This window comes from Dipodomys spectabilis, unplaced genomic scaffold, assembly GCF_019054845.1.
Source record: "Dipodomys spectabilis isolate Male_0828 unplaced genomic scaffold, ASM1905484v1 ptg000003l, whole genome shotgun sequence".
NCBI lineage: Eukaryota > Metazoa > Chordata > Mammalia > Rodentia > Heteromyidae > Dipodomys > Dipodomys spectabilis.
This window is the reverse complement of record NW_024870680.1, coordinates 2,942,927-2,961,255: the sequence shown is the minus strand read 5'-3', so window position 1 is coordinate 2,961,255 and position 18,329 is coordinate 2,942,927. Positions and strand designations below refer to the sequence as shown.

At 36.9% G+C, this 18,329-nt stretch overlaps 1 protein-coding gene across 1 annotated transcript in view; it reads left to right on the top strand.

The window, feature by feature from the left end:
* The window catches only part of Tmem135 (transmembrane protein 135), a 229,025-nt gene that overhangs the window by 137,123 nt on the left and 73,573 nt on the right, over positions 1-18,329 (top strand). Inside the window, exon 6 of the mRNA XM_042687831.1 lies at positions 15,006-15,052. Coding sequence (XP_042543765.1) covers positions 15,006-15,052 — 47 coding nt within the window. The remainder of the gene's footprint in view (positions 1-15,005; positions 15,053-18,329) is intronic.

Genomic DNA, 18,329 nt, shown 5'->3' with positions numbered 1-18,329 from the left:
ATCTTTAAGAATCTTTTGTAGGGCTGTTTTGGTGGAGATATATTGTTTCAGTTTTTCTTTGCTATAGAAGGTTTTTATTTGTCTTTAGGTTATAAAGAAGAGTTTAGCTGGGTACAGTATTCTTGGTTGATAGTTGTTTGTCTTTAGGGCATGGCATATCATTCTTGCTTTAATTATCTCTGCTGAGAAATCTGAGGTGATTCTAATTGGTTTCGCTCTATAGGTGATTGCTCTTTTCTCCTTGACAGCTTTAAGGATCTTTTCTTTGGTCTGAATTGATACTGTGTGGATTATAATGTGACAGTGGGATATCCTGTTGTGGTCTGGTCTATTTGGGGTTCTAAAAGCTTCTTGTATCTGAATAGGCCTATCTTTTTGTATGTTTGGGAAGTTCTCTGCTGGGATCCTGTTAAACAAATTTCTTAGACCATTAACTTCTGTCTCTAGGTGCTCCTCAACACCCATTATCCTCATTAGGGTTTCTGATAGTGTCTTCCAAATGTTGTCTAGATCTATCATATTTCTTGGATTTGTCTTGGGTAGTTCCATGTTCTTTCTCTGTAATATCTAGTCTGTGTTCAATTCCTGAGATTCGATCTTCTGCATGGTCTAACCTACTGTCAAGACTTTCTACTTTGCTTTTTTATTTCTTTTCCTTATAATTGGTCGGCTTTGATGGCTTCAAATTCTTTGTTGGAGCTTTGTTTTAGATCTTGTATGAACTCCTTTACTTCCTTAATTTGGTGTTCAGTGTTTATTCTCAAATCACTTAGTTGATTGGTTATGGTTTCCTTGGATTCCCATTCCTTTTGTCAGGCTCCATTCAGCATTCCATTTGTGGTTTCCCTGACTTCTTTCAGCTGTCTGTTTATGGATTCTATGAATGCCTCTATTGATCTTTGTCTGTTCTCATCCCACTCTCGCAAATCCTGTATTACTCTTTGATTAGCTTCCTCATGTTCACGCAATTCCTGTAGTTCTCTTTGACTATTCTCAGCCTGCTCACACAATTCCTGTCTTTCTTTTTGACTGTGCTCAGCCTGTTCATGCAATTCCTTTATTTCTCTTTGACTGTTCTCAACCTGCTCACGCAAGTACTATATAAATCTTTGAGTAGCTTCCTCTCGCTCACGAGATTCCTGTATTAATCTTTGATTTGCCTCCTCTCTCTCCCTATCACGCTTGCAGTGAGTCCTTAGCAGGTTTTCAATCACCATTTTTACCTGTACTTTTTGTAGAGCTTTTTTGGAACTCTCCTCTGGATTATTCATTAAGTCTTCTGTTACCATGAGTGGGAGTTTAGATACCCGGACTTGCCATTTTTTTTGTGTTTTTCCAGCTTGTTCTGCCCCATTTGGTATGAAAGTAACACCAATTTTGTGCTAGAACACTATTTTAAGGCAAGCATCAACTAAAGTCCTGTAGTTATACAATCTAGTTCAACAGATACAATCTATTCAACATCAAACAACTAGGGATTAATGGGCTAAGAACAGCAAAGAAGAATTTGGCAAATCAGAAATTATTAGATTCAGGGAGAAATGTGGGGAAAAATAGGGTTAGAGGGATGTGGAGAGGTAAAAGGAGAGTGAATTTAACCAAGTCTTAATCTCACAGAGGGAAATGGATTGGACAGAATGATAGGAGAGAGATTTAAAAAAAACAAAAAAAATGGAAGAACAAAAATTTAAATTTAAAAATTAAAACACTTAAAAATTTGTAAGTTTAAAAAAATGGTATTGAGAGGATAGAATGAGAGTAAGGGAGGGATAGAAAGGTGAGATGAAAAACTAAAAAATAACAATTCTTAAAGTTAGTTACTTGAAAATTATATAGGAATAAAGATATAATACTGCTATTAAAGAAGTTAAGCTTAAGAAGTTGTGAATTAAGTAATAAATTTCTGGATTAAGTTCATATACAATGGGGGATAAAGCCTAATAACCGATGATGGGTTTATATATGGGGATGAGCAGAACAGCAATTAAGTCACACAAAAAAAAAAGAAAGAGGAAAAAAAAAGAATAAAAAAATAAAAATAGAAAGGGACCAACAGGTCAAAAGAGATTTACAACACACACACACACACACACACACACACACACACACACACACACACACACACACACCAAAAAAATAAAAATGATCAGAGGAAAAAAGAGAGAAAAAAAGATTAATAGAAAAAGAGAGAAAAAATATTAATAGAAAACAATAAAAAAATATAAAAATTTAAAAATGCTACAAAAAAGAGTTCTTGTTTTTTTTTTTTTGGGGGGGGGAGAGTTGTGGAATTGGAAGATCCTGTATCTCCCTTGTGTCTGTAACCAGTCTTTTCCTGTAGTCTCTGGTCTGCTTGTGGTGTTTGGTTTTCCTGTGGCTTGATTGGTTTCTTAAGTCAGTTTGTTTGAGCAGGCAGAATAATGCTCTGCCTTACTCAGGATTTTATGATCCTCTTCCCAGGCTAGTTCAGTGGGAGGGAGATCTGCTTTGAGTATCACAGAAGATGGAGATGGCTGTTTCCTCTAGTTTGGAGATGCTCTGATGAGGCTAGATTCTGGGTAGGGTTGAGGCCTTTCAGCAAACAGTAGCTTTTCCCTGAGGGACTAGCTCCTGAGATACTCACAGAGCCCAGCCTGGAGCCATTCTCAGGGTTTATGTTTACTGAATTTCACTTGATTGTCTAGGCTGCTGTAGGGATGGGCAGCCTCTAGCTCTGTTTACCCAGTGAAGAAAGTCACTCCTGGGGGGGCGGGGGTCGAGCTGCCTCTGCCTGGGCGGAGGTGACTTTTCCCTGGGTGAAGCTGAGCCTGGCAGGTCAGGTCAGGTTCCTGTGATCTGCTAAATGACTCTTTTGTTTTCTTTCAAGGCCTGAGTTGGAGCTAGCTGCTCAGCTGGGCCTTTGTCAGTATCAAAGATGGAGATCTCTGGTGGTAGGGGAGGGGCAGCCTTCCCTCCTCTGCTCCCTGAGAAGGAGCGAGTTTGTCAGGCTTCTACTCACGCCCCAGTGTTGGTTCCTGTGTTGTCTCTGGTCTGTGATATGCAGGATGAAGATATCTGCTCCTTGTCAGTTCTTGCTGGTGTTGAGTAGAATCCGCTCACCTGCTGCATCTGGAGCCTTTGTCCCAGACTCCCTGTGTTGTAGTTATGGCGGCTAGGGCCGCTGCGGCTTCCACTGCAGTGGCCACAGCCTCAGCTACTGGTAAGTGCTCAGTTCTGTCTCCTTGTCTGGATTTTCCCTCTCTGGCCAAACTCTCTGTACTGTGATGGTGTGATTCTCTAGGCTAGGATTGTTCACTGGAACACTAAAACTGCTTTCTATGTGAGAGCTTGTTTAGTTTCCAGCTTCTCCTCTGCCATCTTCCTCCCAGTGTCTATATATCACATTTTCTTGATCCATTCATCTACTGAGGGGCATCTGGGTTGGTTCCATATCTTAGCTATGGTAAATAATGCTGCAATAAACATAGTTGTGCTGGTAGCTTTAGCAAAGCCTTGTTTGTAATCGTTTGAGTAAATGCCCAAAGTGGGATTACTGGGTCATAGGGGAGCTCTATGTGGAGTCTTTTGAGGAATCTCCATACTGCTTTCCAAAGTGGAACATGTTTATACTCCCACCAACAATGTAGTAGGGTTCCCTTCTGTCCACATCCCCTCCTGCATCTGTTGTTATTAGATTTCTTGATTTTAGCCATTCTGACTGGGGTGAGGTGGTATCTCAATGTTGTTTTGATTTGCATTCCTTTTATGGCTAGAGAGGTTGAGCATTTCTCCATGTGTCTATTGGCCATTCTTATTTCCTCTTCAGAGAAGTTTCTCTTTTAGTCTTTAGCCCACTTATTTATTGGGCAGTTGTTTCTTTGAGGATTTGTTGTTAGGAGATTTAATTTTTTTAGTTCTAAGTATATTTTAGACATGAGACCCTTGTCTATTGTTTGGCTAGTGAAGATCTTCTCCCAATCCATAGGCTTTCTGTTGATCTTGCTAGCTATATCCTTTGCCATGCAGAAACTCTGCAGCTTCATGCAATCCCATTTGTCCAACCTTTCTTTGATTTTTTTGTATTTCTGGATCTTTTTAAGGAAAATTTCTGCCTGTGCAAAGGAGCCCTAGGCTTTCTCCTATTCCTTCTTGTAATGTTTTCAGGGTGTCTACTTTGACTCAAGTCTTTGATCCATTTGGAGTTGTTGCTGGTGCAGGGTGATATATAAGGATCTAGCTTTAGTTTTCTGTAGGTGTTTAACAAATTTGCCACCATCGTTTACTGAAGAGGCTGTTTTCTTCCAATCTGTTTTTTTTTCAGCTCCCTTATTGAAGATTAGGTGGCTGTAGGTCTGTGGGTTCATTTCTTGGTCTTCAGTCCTATTCCATTAGTCCTTTGTACCTGAGATTTTTTTTGTCAAGGCTCATGCTTTACCAAAGAGCCGAAACTTCACATCTGACTTCTTGTTGGTTAATTAGAGACAAGAGTCTCATAGACTCTTCTGCCTGGACTGGCTTTGAACCACGATCCTTGGCTCTTAGCCTTCTTAGTAGCTAGGATTACAGGTGTGAGCTAACAGCACCCTGCTCTCATTTGTTTTTAGTTGCATTAATAGATTATGATGTCCCATTAGGTGATGATGAAATAGAGGAATATGAATGGGTGGAATCAAAGAAACAGCTGACTATCTTGGTCATTAGTTGCATTTTAATTAACTGTATTTCCTTTCTTGGTCCTAGTAGAGGTAGGAATGGAGTACTCTGGTCTTTGGTGGAGGGTCTAAATGCTTTAAACTCTCCATGTTTACAGTGAATTAAGAAATTGTGATTCCTTGCCTGTTGTGTTTCACTTCCAGATCATTAGGAGTCCAAAAATCAAGAGCCAACCAGCATCTATACCTTTGCTTTCACTTGCTGAGTACTAAAGTATTAGAAAGATACAAAGCTACTTCCTGTGTTGTTGGATGAGTGGATTCATATATAACAAAATATAAATTAAGTATATATGAGCAAGCAGAACTCTATTGCCTTTTCTCCAGAAAAGAAAGTTGAGTGTGGGACTTTGCATAATTGAAGAGATAGGATCTCAGTTGAGAATAAAGCTATGTGATTAAGTAGTGCAGGGTGGGGAAGGGAGTTGAACATATTAGGAGTAGTCCTGTCCATTATGACCAGAGACAAAATTATTGAACTGAGTATGTTAAAGAACAGCACAGGAGTGGCGCTGTAGCTCAAGTGGTAGAGCGCTCGCCTTGAGTTGAAGAGCTGAGGGACAACGCCCAGGCCCAGAGTTCAAGCCCCACGACCGACAAAAAAAAAAAAAAAGAACAGCACAGGAATGCTGAGGTAGGAAGTAGTTAAATAGACCATCAATCTTTAATAGACTTTAAAATGACACTTGCATGTATGTTTTAACTGTTTTGAGCATAAATGACAACACCAGCTTTCTCTACTAGTTTGGGCATAATTCCATTTCTACATATTTGTGGTTATTTTCATGATTCTGAAGTGTTCATCTAGTGTGACTCCTTTGCTAGGTCTTTATTGGGGGGCATCACTTCTATAGGATTCTGCATGGCCTGTCATGAAAGCATCAGTAACTTTCCTGCAGGTAATTGGAAGTTGTGTTTAACTCTGGCCCTCCTGAGCAGTGCTCCTCAGCCTCAGGGACTTCACTTTCCTTGCTGCTCCTTTGTCTCAATGCATCATGATATCACTTTTATTTAACCACTCAATTTTTGGTAATAATATTGAAATTAATCCCATATTTGAATAGACGTATATTCCATTTCAAAAGACAAGAATGGTTCCTTTGCCCCGTCAAAATGGGCTAAGGATATGACAAATCAGTTCAACAAATCAAAAAAATAAATTGAAGGTTGGGGTTGGGGATGGAATTTAGAGGTAGATGTTTACCTTGCAGCTGTAAGGCTTCAATTCTCAGTAATGCAAAATAAACATGGGAAGATTAAGCCTTACTGGAAGAAAAGTATAACATGAGATATTATTTCTTTAACCCATCAGATTGGCAATGATGAGACAATTTTTTTAAACACAGTTGTTATATGCATAAAGAAATAGGAAGTACCTGCCTTTATAAACTCTTTGGGGAGTATTTATTGCCATAGCCTTCTAGGAGAGAAATTTGGAAATACTTTTGTCAAAATTAATAACATCATTTTCACCTCATTCCATAAGAATGGATATTATCAAAAAGACAACAGATAGTGAGCAGTGAGCTCTGGCTGAAATGTAGAGAAAAGGAAACATGTTGGTGGGAATGTGCATTGTACAGTCATTATAGAAAACAATATGGCAGTCCTCAAAATGTTAAAATATAACTAGCATTTAATCCAGCAATCCCATGCCTGGTATCATAGCCAAAGGAAATGAAATTATTGGTCAGAGATCTGTATTTCCATGTTTATTGCTATACCTTCCACAATAGCCAAAGTATAGAACAACCTAAGTGTCTGTCAACTGATAAATGGATAAAGAAAATATGATACATACATGCGTTGGGATACTATTCAATCTGAAAAGAGAATGAAGTGTTTTGTTGGTGGTGGGCAGTACTGGGAGTTATACTAATTATTATTATACTAATTATTATACTAATTGTACTAATCCTACTAGGTAAGCATTCTACCACTTGAGTCATGTCCTTGGACCTTCAAATTTTTTTTCTTAGTTTATTTATTTTTCAAATACAGTTTTGGTTTTGCCAGGGTTATACTTAAACACAGATCTTTCATACTAATCCAAGTATTCTGGATTATAGACATGTGCTAACATGCCTGGCTATAATCCCATGCTTTAGAATAACATGGATTCAACTAGAAATCTTTTCAGTGAATTAAGTCAGGCACATGCCTTAGTACTGGAGCCACATACTCAGCCTTTATTGACTTAGTCTTTTAAAAAAATAAGGTCTCACCTTTTTGCCCCTGCTAGCCTGTACCTTGATTCACCTGTTTACATTTCCCATGTAGCTGGGATGACAGTTTTGGATAGAGATAAAGGGTCTGGCCAGATTTTAGTCCAGGTTGGCTTCAAAAAAATGATCCCTTGGGGCTGGGAAGGTGGCTCAATGGTAGAGCACTTGCCTTGCATGCCTGAGGCCCTGGGTTCGATTCCTCAGCACCACATAAAAAAAAAGCCCGAAGTGGTGCTGTGGCTCAAGTGGTAGAGCGCTAGCCTTGAGCTGAAGAGCTGAGGGACAGTGCCCAGGCCCAGACTTCAGGCCCCACAACTGGACAAAAAAAAACAAAACAAAACAAAAAAATGATCCCTTTCCATCTCTGTTAAATATCTGGGCTTATAGGCATGGGCCACTATTCCTAGTGACAAAAATTAAAAAAATATTTATTGTTATTATAAAGGTAATTTTTACAAAGAGGTTACAGTTACATAAGTCCTTTTTCTTTTTGTCTCTTGTGGTACTTGAATATGGTGCCTTTGTGCATCCCTGAGCTCTTCAGCCTAAGGCTAGTGCTCTACCACATTGAGCCACAGTACCACTTCTGGTTTTCTGGTGGTCAATTGGAGATAAGCATCTCAGGGATTTCCTGCTGGCTTTGAATTGAGATCCTCAGCTAGTAGCTTCCTGAGTATCTAAGATTGCAGGCATAAGCCACCACCTTCTTTTTGGGCAATGGCACCCTTTCCCTCACTCTCTCCAGTTTTTCCTTCCTATCCCCACCCACAAGTTGTATAGTTTATTTTCAGTGTAATGTCCAGTGAGTACCATTATTCCATGTTTACCCTTTGTCTTTCCATTTCTGTCCCCTTTTATGTTCTCAATGACATATAAATTAACAAACAATTTAAAAAAGTAAAACAAAACAGAGAAAAGAAGAAACCTCTTGTTTTCATTTCCTGGGACAAACTTTTTAAATTAAAAAATGTTTTTAAATTTTAATTTTAAGTAGTTGTACAAAGTATTTTAACCCAACAAGTCAGTACCTTGCATCTTGGTCAATGTCACTCACTGCTTCCATTGATCTCACCCCATCTAATCTCATCCATACCAAAATCATTTAAAATTACTTACCCTGTTCAAGTACATTGTGCAATAGTTGTGAGGCTGTTGGGAATTACAGAGGAATTATGTCTTGCCAATATTTGACATTTATTAATTGTCTGTGATTTATTAGTCACCGTGAAGCTTCTGTATTTGATGTGGTAGCATTTAATTCTCATGGTGTATATTGTGGGCAGTATGTTTTAGAGAAATAGTTTAAAGTGATATTCTAGTGATTTTGAATAAAGTCTAAGCAAAGAATATTATACATAATTATGTACATATGCATAGTTTACAACCTGATTAAAATATGCAGAGTTTTATTGCCATAAACACAGTAAAAATGTCATTCACTGGCTAGTGATGTCCATTAGGACTTTTACAGTGGTAAGGATGGACTACACCTGTTCCATCCTCAATGGCAGGGCTATTGGTTACATCCTATATGGCTAGTGGAAATGGGGGAACTGAATTTTCATGCTTTTTAATATTATCATTAATTTAAATACCCACACTCTGCTTCTGATCAGGATTTATTAGCACTGACTGGATTTACTCTACCAAAAGAAATGACTATGCCATTGAAATAATGGACAAAATTTGTGTAACAGTAGTTGGCAAGAGCCTAGACATTAGAAACTGAAGGTAAGGGTTCCCTGAACTATCGGAAGCAAATGAGCCCTATTATCACTGTATCTCACTGCCTGGAGAGAATTTCCAGCCATGAGTCAAGGAAAAGAGAAATCACTCTTATGATGCCCATTGGACTTTTCTGAGTTGAGAAAATAAAACTGAGAGTGTAGGCAGACCATACTGGACAGAGTTCAGAGGACCTAGCACAGAGAGGAAAGTACTCAGCATATTATTAAGATTTGATATTCTTGAGTGCTTGGCATTCAAACAGGAGTAGGAACAGTATTTGTTCCTATTATCCAGTGATGATGGAAAATCTCAAAGAATTATGTAACAATGGGTGAAGTGTGTGCTAAGACTTTATCTTTAGTAATGGAGAATAATTAGCCCTAAGGTGAACATTACTGTACTCACTCCTATAATATCTTAAAAGCAAATCCATAGAAGATTACTGTGTCCCCAAGTTACTTAATATGTACTAGAACAAAGCCTTTATTTTACCAAAAAGGTAAAATTCAGGAAATTTGATGTCATGTAAAGAATCACCCTTGTGCCTTATAAATATTTGGCCTGTGATTGAGTGATAAATAAGTTAGTACTGAATAGGAACTAACAGAAAGCTTAGAATTAACAAGCATGGATATTAAAAAGAATTATTGTAATAAATCATGTATGTTTATAAAATTTAAATAGTAACATGGATTAAAGACTAAAAATCTACATTCTACCATGGAGATGAAAACTGTAGCATGTAAGATGAGAATTTTATTTAATGGCAGTTTATACCTGGTATAAAATCATTTAGAAGAAAATGTTCAGAATATAGCAATAGAAAGAATCCAAAATGAATCACACAGAGGAAAAAGAAAAACAGTTTTCTTTACAGAAGAGTGAGAACATATGGAAGTTGTGGGACAGTTTCAGATGGCATACTCCATGATTGGAGTTGGTAAAGGAAAAGATACAGGGAAAATGTTTGATGAAGTAGCAGCTGACACTGTTCAAATTTGATAGAAACTATAAACTCACAGACTCAAAAAGCTTCATGAAACCCTCACACAGGAAACCAGACAAGGCACATCACAGTCAAATTGTAAAAAGATACTAGGGCAAATGCCATCTTTAAACTGCTGAAAGAAAATGGTCCATAAACAACCTAGACTTCTATACTTAGCAAAACTATCTTCTATTTTTTTTCATTTTTTTATTTTTTGGTCATGGGGGCCTGAACTCTGGGGCTGGGTGCTGTCCCTCAGTTCCTCAGCTCAAGGCTAGCACCCTACTACTTGAGCCACAACACCACTTCTGGCTTTTTCTGCTTATGTGGTGCTGAGGAATCGAACCCAGGGCTTCATGCATGCAAGGCAAGCACTCTACCACTAAGCCACCTTCCCAGCCCCAACAAAACCTTATCTTTTAAAAGAAACTGAGAAAAAATAAACAGGTATATATTTTTAAGAAAAAGTGATTAAAATGTAATAGTTAGTTGAAACTACACATAAGCAAATTTACAGCATGCATGACAATGCTAGCACAAGATTAGGAGGAAAATAAAATATGCTCTTATAAGGAAGGCTCTTATATATTAGTACAGTATTGTAATGTTGGCTGTACCAATTTAAAGGTGTGTACTGCTGGGTGCCGGTTGCTCATGCCTGTAATCCTAGCTATTCAGGAGGCTATGATCTGAAGATCACAGTTCAAAGCCAGCCCAGGCAGGAAAGTCTGTGAGACACTTATCTCTAATTAGCCACCCGAAAACTGGAAGTGGCACTGTGCTGCAAGTGGTAAAGTGCTAGCCTTTAGCTGAAGACCTCAAAGCCCTGACTTCAAGCCCCATGACTGACAAATAAATAAATAAATAAACAAAATTAAAGATATGTACTGTGAAGACTAAAAAACAAACAATAAACCAAACACTCAGTAAAACAAGCCATCAAAGCACAGACAATGGTATCTTAAAACAATTAATTCAGAAAAAAGTAGTCAAAATAAACAAGAGACAGAAAGGAAAAAAATCTAAGATGATAGATTTAAATCTAAGCATGCTATGAACCACATTAAATACAAATGATGCTCTTATCTCAATTAAGTTAGAGATTGTTATGACTGAGAAAAGTAAGAAAGATAATACAGGGCTGGGAAGGTGGCTTAGTGGTAGAGCGCTTGCCTTGCATGCATGAGGCCTTGGGTTTGATTCCTTAACACCACATAAGCAAAAAGAAAAAAGCCGGAAGTGATGCTGTGGCTCAAGTGGTAGAGCGCTTGCCTTGAGTTGAATAGCTGAGGGACAGCGCCCAGGTCCAGAGTTCAGGCCCCATGAACGGACCCCCCCCCCCCAAATTTTTTTTTAAAAGAAAGATAATACATGTTGTCTATAAGTAATAAACTTCAAATATAATGATCCTGATTTGTGAAAAGTAAAATAAACTTAACACCAAGTAAGCAAAATCTAGAATTAGTAAATTTAAATAAGTAAATAATTAGAAAATATTTTTCTGGGTATTGTAAATGAATCTTTTATGATAATTATATTACAGGTATTTACTTATGTCAGAATTTTCAAAATTGCTTATGCCAGTTATATTTCAATAAGCTTTGAAGCATCTAAGTAACAGAAAGTATTCAGTAGTTACTGTGTTGACCTGGGGAGTAGCAACCTGTAAGTTCCTTGGAATCAGAAGTGTGTATAAATATCCTCTGTATCTAGCAGATGACAGAGGAACAACTTTTTCAATATTTATTTAATGAAGGATTGCAAGAAACAGCCCAATAAGCATGCAGCTTACTCTGGGTGACATCTCTTCATATGAAGAAAAAAAAGCATAATGGTTTATTCTGAGGTTCATTTGAACTTTATAATTTGTAAACTAGAGACTATTCTTGACCATTTAAAGATTTACATTTATTTGGGGAAGTATTCTTTGAACTCAGAATTACTAATAAACTAGCATAGTGACTTAAAAAATGCTGAAAAAATGCTTCTTAGTGTTGTAGTTTGAATCTTGGCTGTTCTACAAAGTCCCAAGCGTTAAAAACTTGTTCAACAATTTTATGTCATTATTATGAGGTACTGGAACCATTTAAGGTGAGGCCTGTTGGGAGGCAGCTGGGTAACTGGCTGTGTCTTACAGGCCATAGTGGGACACCATCCTTTTCCTGTTTCTCTACTTCCTGGATCCCCAAATCCCTCTGCCACATGCTCTCACCATGGTATACTGAGCCCAAAGCAATAGGGACATGTGACCATGCCCTGAAACTCCTGAAGCTGTGAGCCCAAATTCCTCCTTATGAGTTGATTATTTCAGGTATTTGTCACTATAATAGAAAGTTAACATACTAGCGCAAAATGAAAATTTTTTTTTAGTAGTTTTAGTTGACATATTATTGAATGGATTGTACACTCAGTTCCCATCTTCCTTTTTTCTCTTATTGCACAATTGGGTTTCATTGTGATTATTTCCATAAGTTCTATGGTAAAGTCCATAATCCTTCCAGTTCTCTATTGATTTGTTTCCTTGGCTCATTTGTGTCCATAGTCCCTGTGAACAGTCTTCCTCCCTTGCTACTTGGTATAAGAAAACAGTTTCCTGTCTCTCCTACATTTCTGTTTCCTTATTTTACTTCATTTTCCTCTAAAACTTTTACCGTGGTCTGACATGTTATTTTTCCCCAATACCCTCTCTTTTATGACTAGTAGATATGTTTCAAGAGGACAGGCTTTTTTTTCATATTGTTTGCTATTGTAAGTGCTACATAAGTATTTGGCACAAAGTAGTTTGTGGAATGAATTTATTAGTTGTATTTTAATATCCTTCAGGTTTATTCTCCTCTTTTTACTATTTTCATGTCTTGATTCTTTGCTGTATAAAAGATGAGCCAAAGTATTTGAGATTTGAATCACTTAAGAGTGCACTTAAAAAAAAATTCCTATCTAGATTTAGGTCTCTGCACTAGTTTTTTTTTTTGGCTTTTTTTCTTTTTTTTTTTGTCTCAGTCACTTCTATGAGAAGCAAAAGAAAAAACATTTGTCAAGTACCTCACACTTTTGTAAGCACTATCTCATTATCTGAATTTATAGGTAAGGCTTTGGCAAATCACAGAAAAAAATCCAATCACACATAACAAGAATTATTTGAAGGTGCTGGGATTTGAGCTCAGGCCTCAGACTTATACCACTTGACTTACAACTCTTACCCTTTTCCCCAGTTTCAAATGTATTCAAATCATAAAGATAGTTATCTAATAACTGTCATAGACATGTTTAAGGTATTAGGATAAATCATGGTGAAAATTTGATTCTCTCAAGACTAGATGAATTTTCTTGAGAAGGTAGAGACTATGAGAAAGTACTTTTTTTTTTAAGCTTTCAGCACTGAACACTTGGGAAACTAGTACTGCTCAATAGGGAGGGATAGATATGGAGATCAAAAACTTAGTTTTATGATCTGGAATTGATGAAGAAATTAATAGATAATTAATAGATAATAGGTAAGCGTACTCACTAGGGCTTTAATTTATAAGTTATAATTGCTCAATAACTAAAAGTTATCCTGTATGCTTTATGTTTCTAAAAGCTGTGCAGTAGTAAGCCTTAGGTATTATGTACAGGATACTTTTTAAGGCAATGAGAGGAAGGGGTAGAGAAGGGGAAAAGGAAGACAGGGAGAACAGTGTGTATGCATATAGTATATTAAACAAACAAATTACACATTTTATATATAGTTCATATATATAATATACACACATTGTACATTCATTTAATCATAATTGGTATCTTTGTTTTCTGTTCCTAATGCTTATGTTTAATTAAGATGGCAAGCTTGTCACACTTTATTTGTAATAGCTAAACTGTTACTCTTTTCCTCTGGTTGACTAGAGATTATTTGTGTTGGAAATAGCAGAACTCTGTTTCACACTGTTTTCATTTTTGTTATTCTTGTAGTCAATTTCTCACAATGTTTGTGCTTAATTCTCACTGCTACTAACATAGTGCATTTCACAACTTCCTTGTTAGATCTACCATGTTGTTGTAGCTAAGCCTTTTGTCATGACTGGATTGCTTCCATATGGATTGTGGATTGCTTCAGTATGATACTTTTGATGGAAACATCTTAAATCCATACTTATTGGATATAATACTTAACTTTAGGAGAACTATTTTAAAATAAATAGTCTGTATTTCACAAAAGATGAAGTATTTATTTGAGGTTTTTTTTTTAACAGATTAGAATTGGGTGCTAGTTAGAATGTATTTTACATCATAAGAAATCTAGTCACCTTGATACAGTAATTCACCGGCTATCGTTTTATCACTTGAATATAGAAAAGCTGTTATCCTTGTAGAGTTACTTGCTGCTTCAGTTATTCTGATAGAATAGTTTAAAAAATCATCTTGTTTTTGAGCTCTGTTCTACATAAATTTACTTAACTTGTATGTGTATTTATATTTGTACTTATTGCGTGTATATGTTACTGTTTGTATATATGTATATATGTATTATATGTAAAGTATCCATCTTAATACATAAACTATATACCCAACTTTTTATATCATTGGATTCCATATCCATGGATTCAACCAACTTTTGATTAAAAATATTCAGAAAGAATTACTCACTTGACAGATATTTTTGATATTAATCCCCTAAATAATACAACATAGCAACTATTTACAAAGCATTTACGTTGTATCAGCTATTATAAATAATCTAGAGTTGACTCAGATATGCAGGAGAACACGTATAAGATACATGCCAATACTGAGTCATATTATATAAGAGACTTGAGTATCTGGGTATTTGGGTATCTGTTGGTGTGGGGCAGTTGATGAGTTGTTTTTGAAATCATATTTTATATGTATATATTGTAACTATCTGATTATTATTTAGTTATTTATTTTTGTTGGTCGTGGGGCTTGAACTCTGGTCCTGGGCACTGTCCCTGAGCTCTTCAGCTCAAGGCGAGAGCTGTGCCACTTCTGTTTTTCTGGTGGTTAATTAGAGATAAGAGTCTCACAAGACTTTCCTGCCTGGGTTGGCTTTGAAGCATGATTCTTAGATCTCAGCCACGATTCTCAGATCTTAGCCTCCTGAATAGCTATGATTACAGGCATGAGCCACATTCGCCTGGCTGATTATTTTTATTATTAGCTTAACATGTTTTATTTAGAAGGTAGCAAGTCTGATATATTTTATTTGGAAGGTAGCAAATATAAATTAATAAACAAATAAATAAAACTACTTTGTACATCCTCTATTTCAGGTACAAGATTTAATAATAGTGGATATTATCTATTATAAGTCATACAAGTGATCTCAGTGTTTATTTGTAAGTGATGTACTTCAAGAAATGTGTTTTGTCCTTGTAGGTGCTGTTGTTCTGCATTACTGCAGCCATGTACATGTTCTTCTTCAGGTATGCTTTATTGTTCTTTAAATATGGTACAGTATTTACTTTAATACTCTGAATAGTATCCCTTAGAAGTTTGTGTTCAACCATGAAACTAAGGTATTTCCCTAATGTCCTTGAAGAGTGGTACCCCTCACCCCCTTATGGTTAGAGATAAATCCCTAGTTCATGGCTTTGTGAGAAGAGAAAAGAAGTCAATTGAGTTTTCCCCTCCTACTCTCTTGAGTAGCTTATCTTGGAAAGTTCATTATGCCAGTTGTCAAATTCTGATGTTCATCTTCTATAGACCTGATTTTTTATATTCTTCACTCTTGATTTTCAATTTACATAGAAAATTAATAGTGGACTTTTGTGTAAACCTTCTAGGAAGGTGACCTGCACACTATACATACTTTGCAAATATTAATATTGTAGGTGTTGGAATTGTACTTGGCATCCACACTGAGGCTCTGAGAAGAATGGGTTAGGATGGCTGAGCATACAAATGCTAATAAGAATGTCTGTGGGAATTTGTGGGCTTTTTTTTTTTTTTTTTTGTCCACTCCTTTTTTTTTTTTTTTTGGTTGGTCATGGAGCTTGAACTCTGGGTTTGGGCTCTGTCCCTCAGCTCTTCACTCAGCATGCTACCGCTTGAGCCACAGCACCACTTCTGGTTTTCTAGTGGTTTATTACAGATAAGAGTCTCATGGACTTTCCTTCCCTGGGCTGGTTTTGAACCGTGATCCTCAGATCTCAGCCTCCTGGGTAGGTAGGATGACAGGCGTGAGCCACTAGGGTCTGGCTTCCCTCCTTATAATCTCCATGTTTTAATGATGCCATTTAATTCCCATTTAGAACACTCAATATATTCATTAAATCATTTTTTTTCTTTTGATGCTAGTCCTGAGTATGAATTCTGGCCATGGGCACTGTCTCTTAGTACTCCATCACTTGACTTTTAGGGATCTAGGCAGAATTCAGTCACAGCAAGAATGACGAGGCTTTTATATGTCTAGGATATTCTTAGCAGAGGATCACAGTGGCTCAAAAGCGACGTGGATATGAACATGTAAAATGATGCTTATTTCCAAGAAATGGAAGCAAGGGATTTTTTTTTTTTTTTAATTTGCAGTTACTTCTCCCCCCCTTTGGTTTATTCCCTTTTGTCACTGTTGTTGATTCATGTACCCTTTATCTTGTATGTAAGTTTATTTGATTTGGGGAAAGGAAGAGGAATCACAGAAAAGTTGGGACAAAGGGTGAACCAATACAACAGTGATACTCACTAGACATTATGTTGGAAATCAACTTTATAACTTGTAGGAAAGGAGGGGGTTGGAGAAAATAAGAGAGGGAATAATGTAGTCACTACCTGATATATGTAACTGTAACCCCTATGTACATCACCTTTACAATGAAATTTAAATAAAAAATTCATAGCATAAATTAAAGGAAACAACCTAATAATATACATGTTTAAGGTTTAGCATTTTCTAGTCACAAGAAGTTTTTGAAGTTTAAAAACAAATTATATGTTCAATAGTCTGATAATTATCCAACTTGTAACATAGTTCTAGGAAATTATATTCAGAAAATTGTTGCCACCAACCTAGTATTTTTGGTGTACAAAGAAAATCTGCCCTATAAATATGTGTTTTGGTGCAAAACTATGGAGCCTTTTCCTGTTTCAGTCCCAAAGTCTGGGTTAAAAACAACAGTTTAAAATACTTTCCAGAAGTCTCAATACAAGGTTTAAGTGCCAAGATAAACACTTTCAGTTTTCTGAGGAAAAGGGGTTGTTTTTCTCCCCAAAGAAGTACTATCACCAAATTCTTGTTCTTGGCAGATGTTAGCTTGAATAACTCAACAAAAGAGAATTGGTGAATGGTCAAATGAAACCATTTACAAAAAATAACTACAACCAAACAAAACAAAGTTACATGTTTTTCAGAACTCTGGCTTGTGTCTGTAATGAGTAACTGTATTATGCAGAGCCTGGGCCATTGCAGTTGCAGTGTTCTATTCCTGGAAGTAAATTTTCCTATCCATACAGATAGTTGTAGACATGTTTATTTAACTTATTAATAATCATATTAAATCTCACTGCAGAAAGTTAGATAATTAATGAAATGGTATTGCCAAATTTGATGTTTAAACAAGTCAACTTGTGTTTTTATTCTAATCTGGAAAAAAAGGAAATGAGGCTTCTTTCAATAGAAAGTATATCAGTCTTTTTTGTTTTTCAAAGATAGAACTTGAAAAATTTGGTTTTATAAGTATTTTCTAAAGGCTGTGACGATTAAAGTCTGAATTGACTTAAAAATCAAAATAACTGGAAGTGGCGCTGTAGCTCAAGTGGTAGAGCACTCGCCTTGAGCTGAAGAGCTGAGGGACAGCGCCCAGGCCCAGAGTTCAAGTCCCACGACCGACAAAAAAAAAAAAAAATCAAAATAACATTTTTGGCATTATAAACTCAGGTTAACAAAATGTATAATGAAACTATAGTACTTTCACACAGCTTTTTTTTTTTTTTTTGGTGGGTTGTGAGGCCTGAATGCTGTCCCTCAGCTCTTCAGCTCAAGGCTAGTAGGCTCTACCACTTGAGCCACAGTGCCACTTCAGGCTTTTTCTATGCTTACGTGGTGCTGAGGAATTGAACCCAGGACCTCATGCATGCAAGGCAAGCACTCTACCACTGAGCCACCTTCCCAGCCCTCATGTAGCTCTTAACAGGTTATTTTGTATTCTTTCACATATGTTATCTCATGCAAAGTGATGGAAAGTTTTCATCCAAACCCCAGGATGGAATCCTAAGAATACTGCAAGGCATGGGATAGGAGAGGGACTGTGTGAAGAGAGAACTCTGGTTCTGTTTTGGTTTGTAGCCAGCTGGCCTGCCAGCCATGCAGGCATGGAGGTATTTAACAATGCTATGGATTCTGAGAGGAATTTTAGTAAGAGGATGTTTTGAAAGAAGGTTCTTTGTGTACAGTCTAGAGGGCATCCTTCTCTTCTTTCCCTCCCCCCTCCTCTTCTTTCTCTTTCTTCTCCTCCTCCTCTCTCCTTTCTTCCTCCTCCTTCTCCCTCTTCCCTCCTGCCCTCTCCCCCCCACTTCCTCCTTCTTTCTCTCCCCTCTTCCTCTTCTTCTTCCTCTTCCTCCTCCCTCCTTCCTTCTCTTCTGGTTTGAATTCAGTACATAGGTGCTGTCCCTAAGTGTTTTTGCTCAAGGCTAGCATTCTACCACTTGAGCCACAGCTCTACTTCTGGCTTTTTTTTTAAATTCAAGAGTTAATTGAAGATAAGA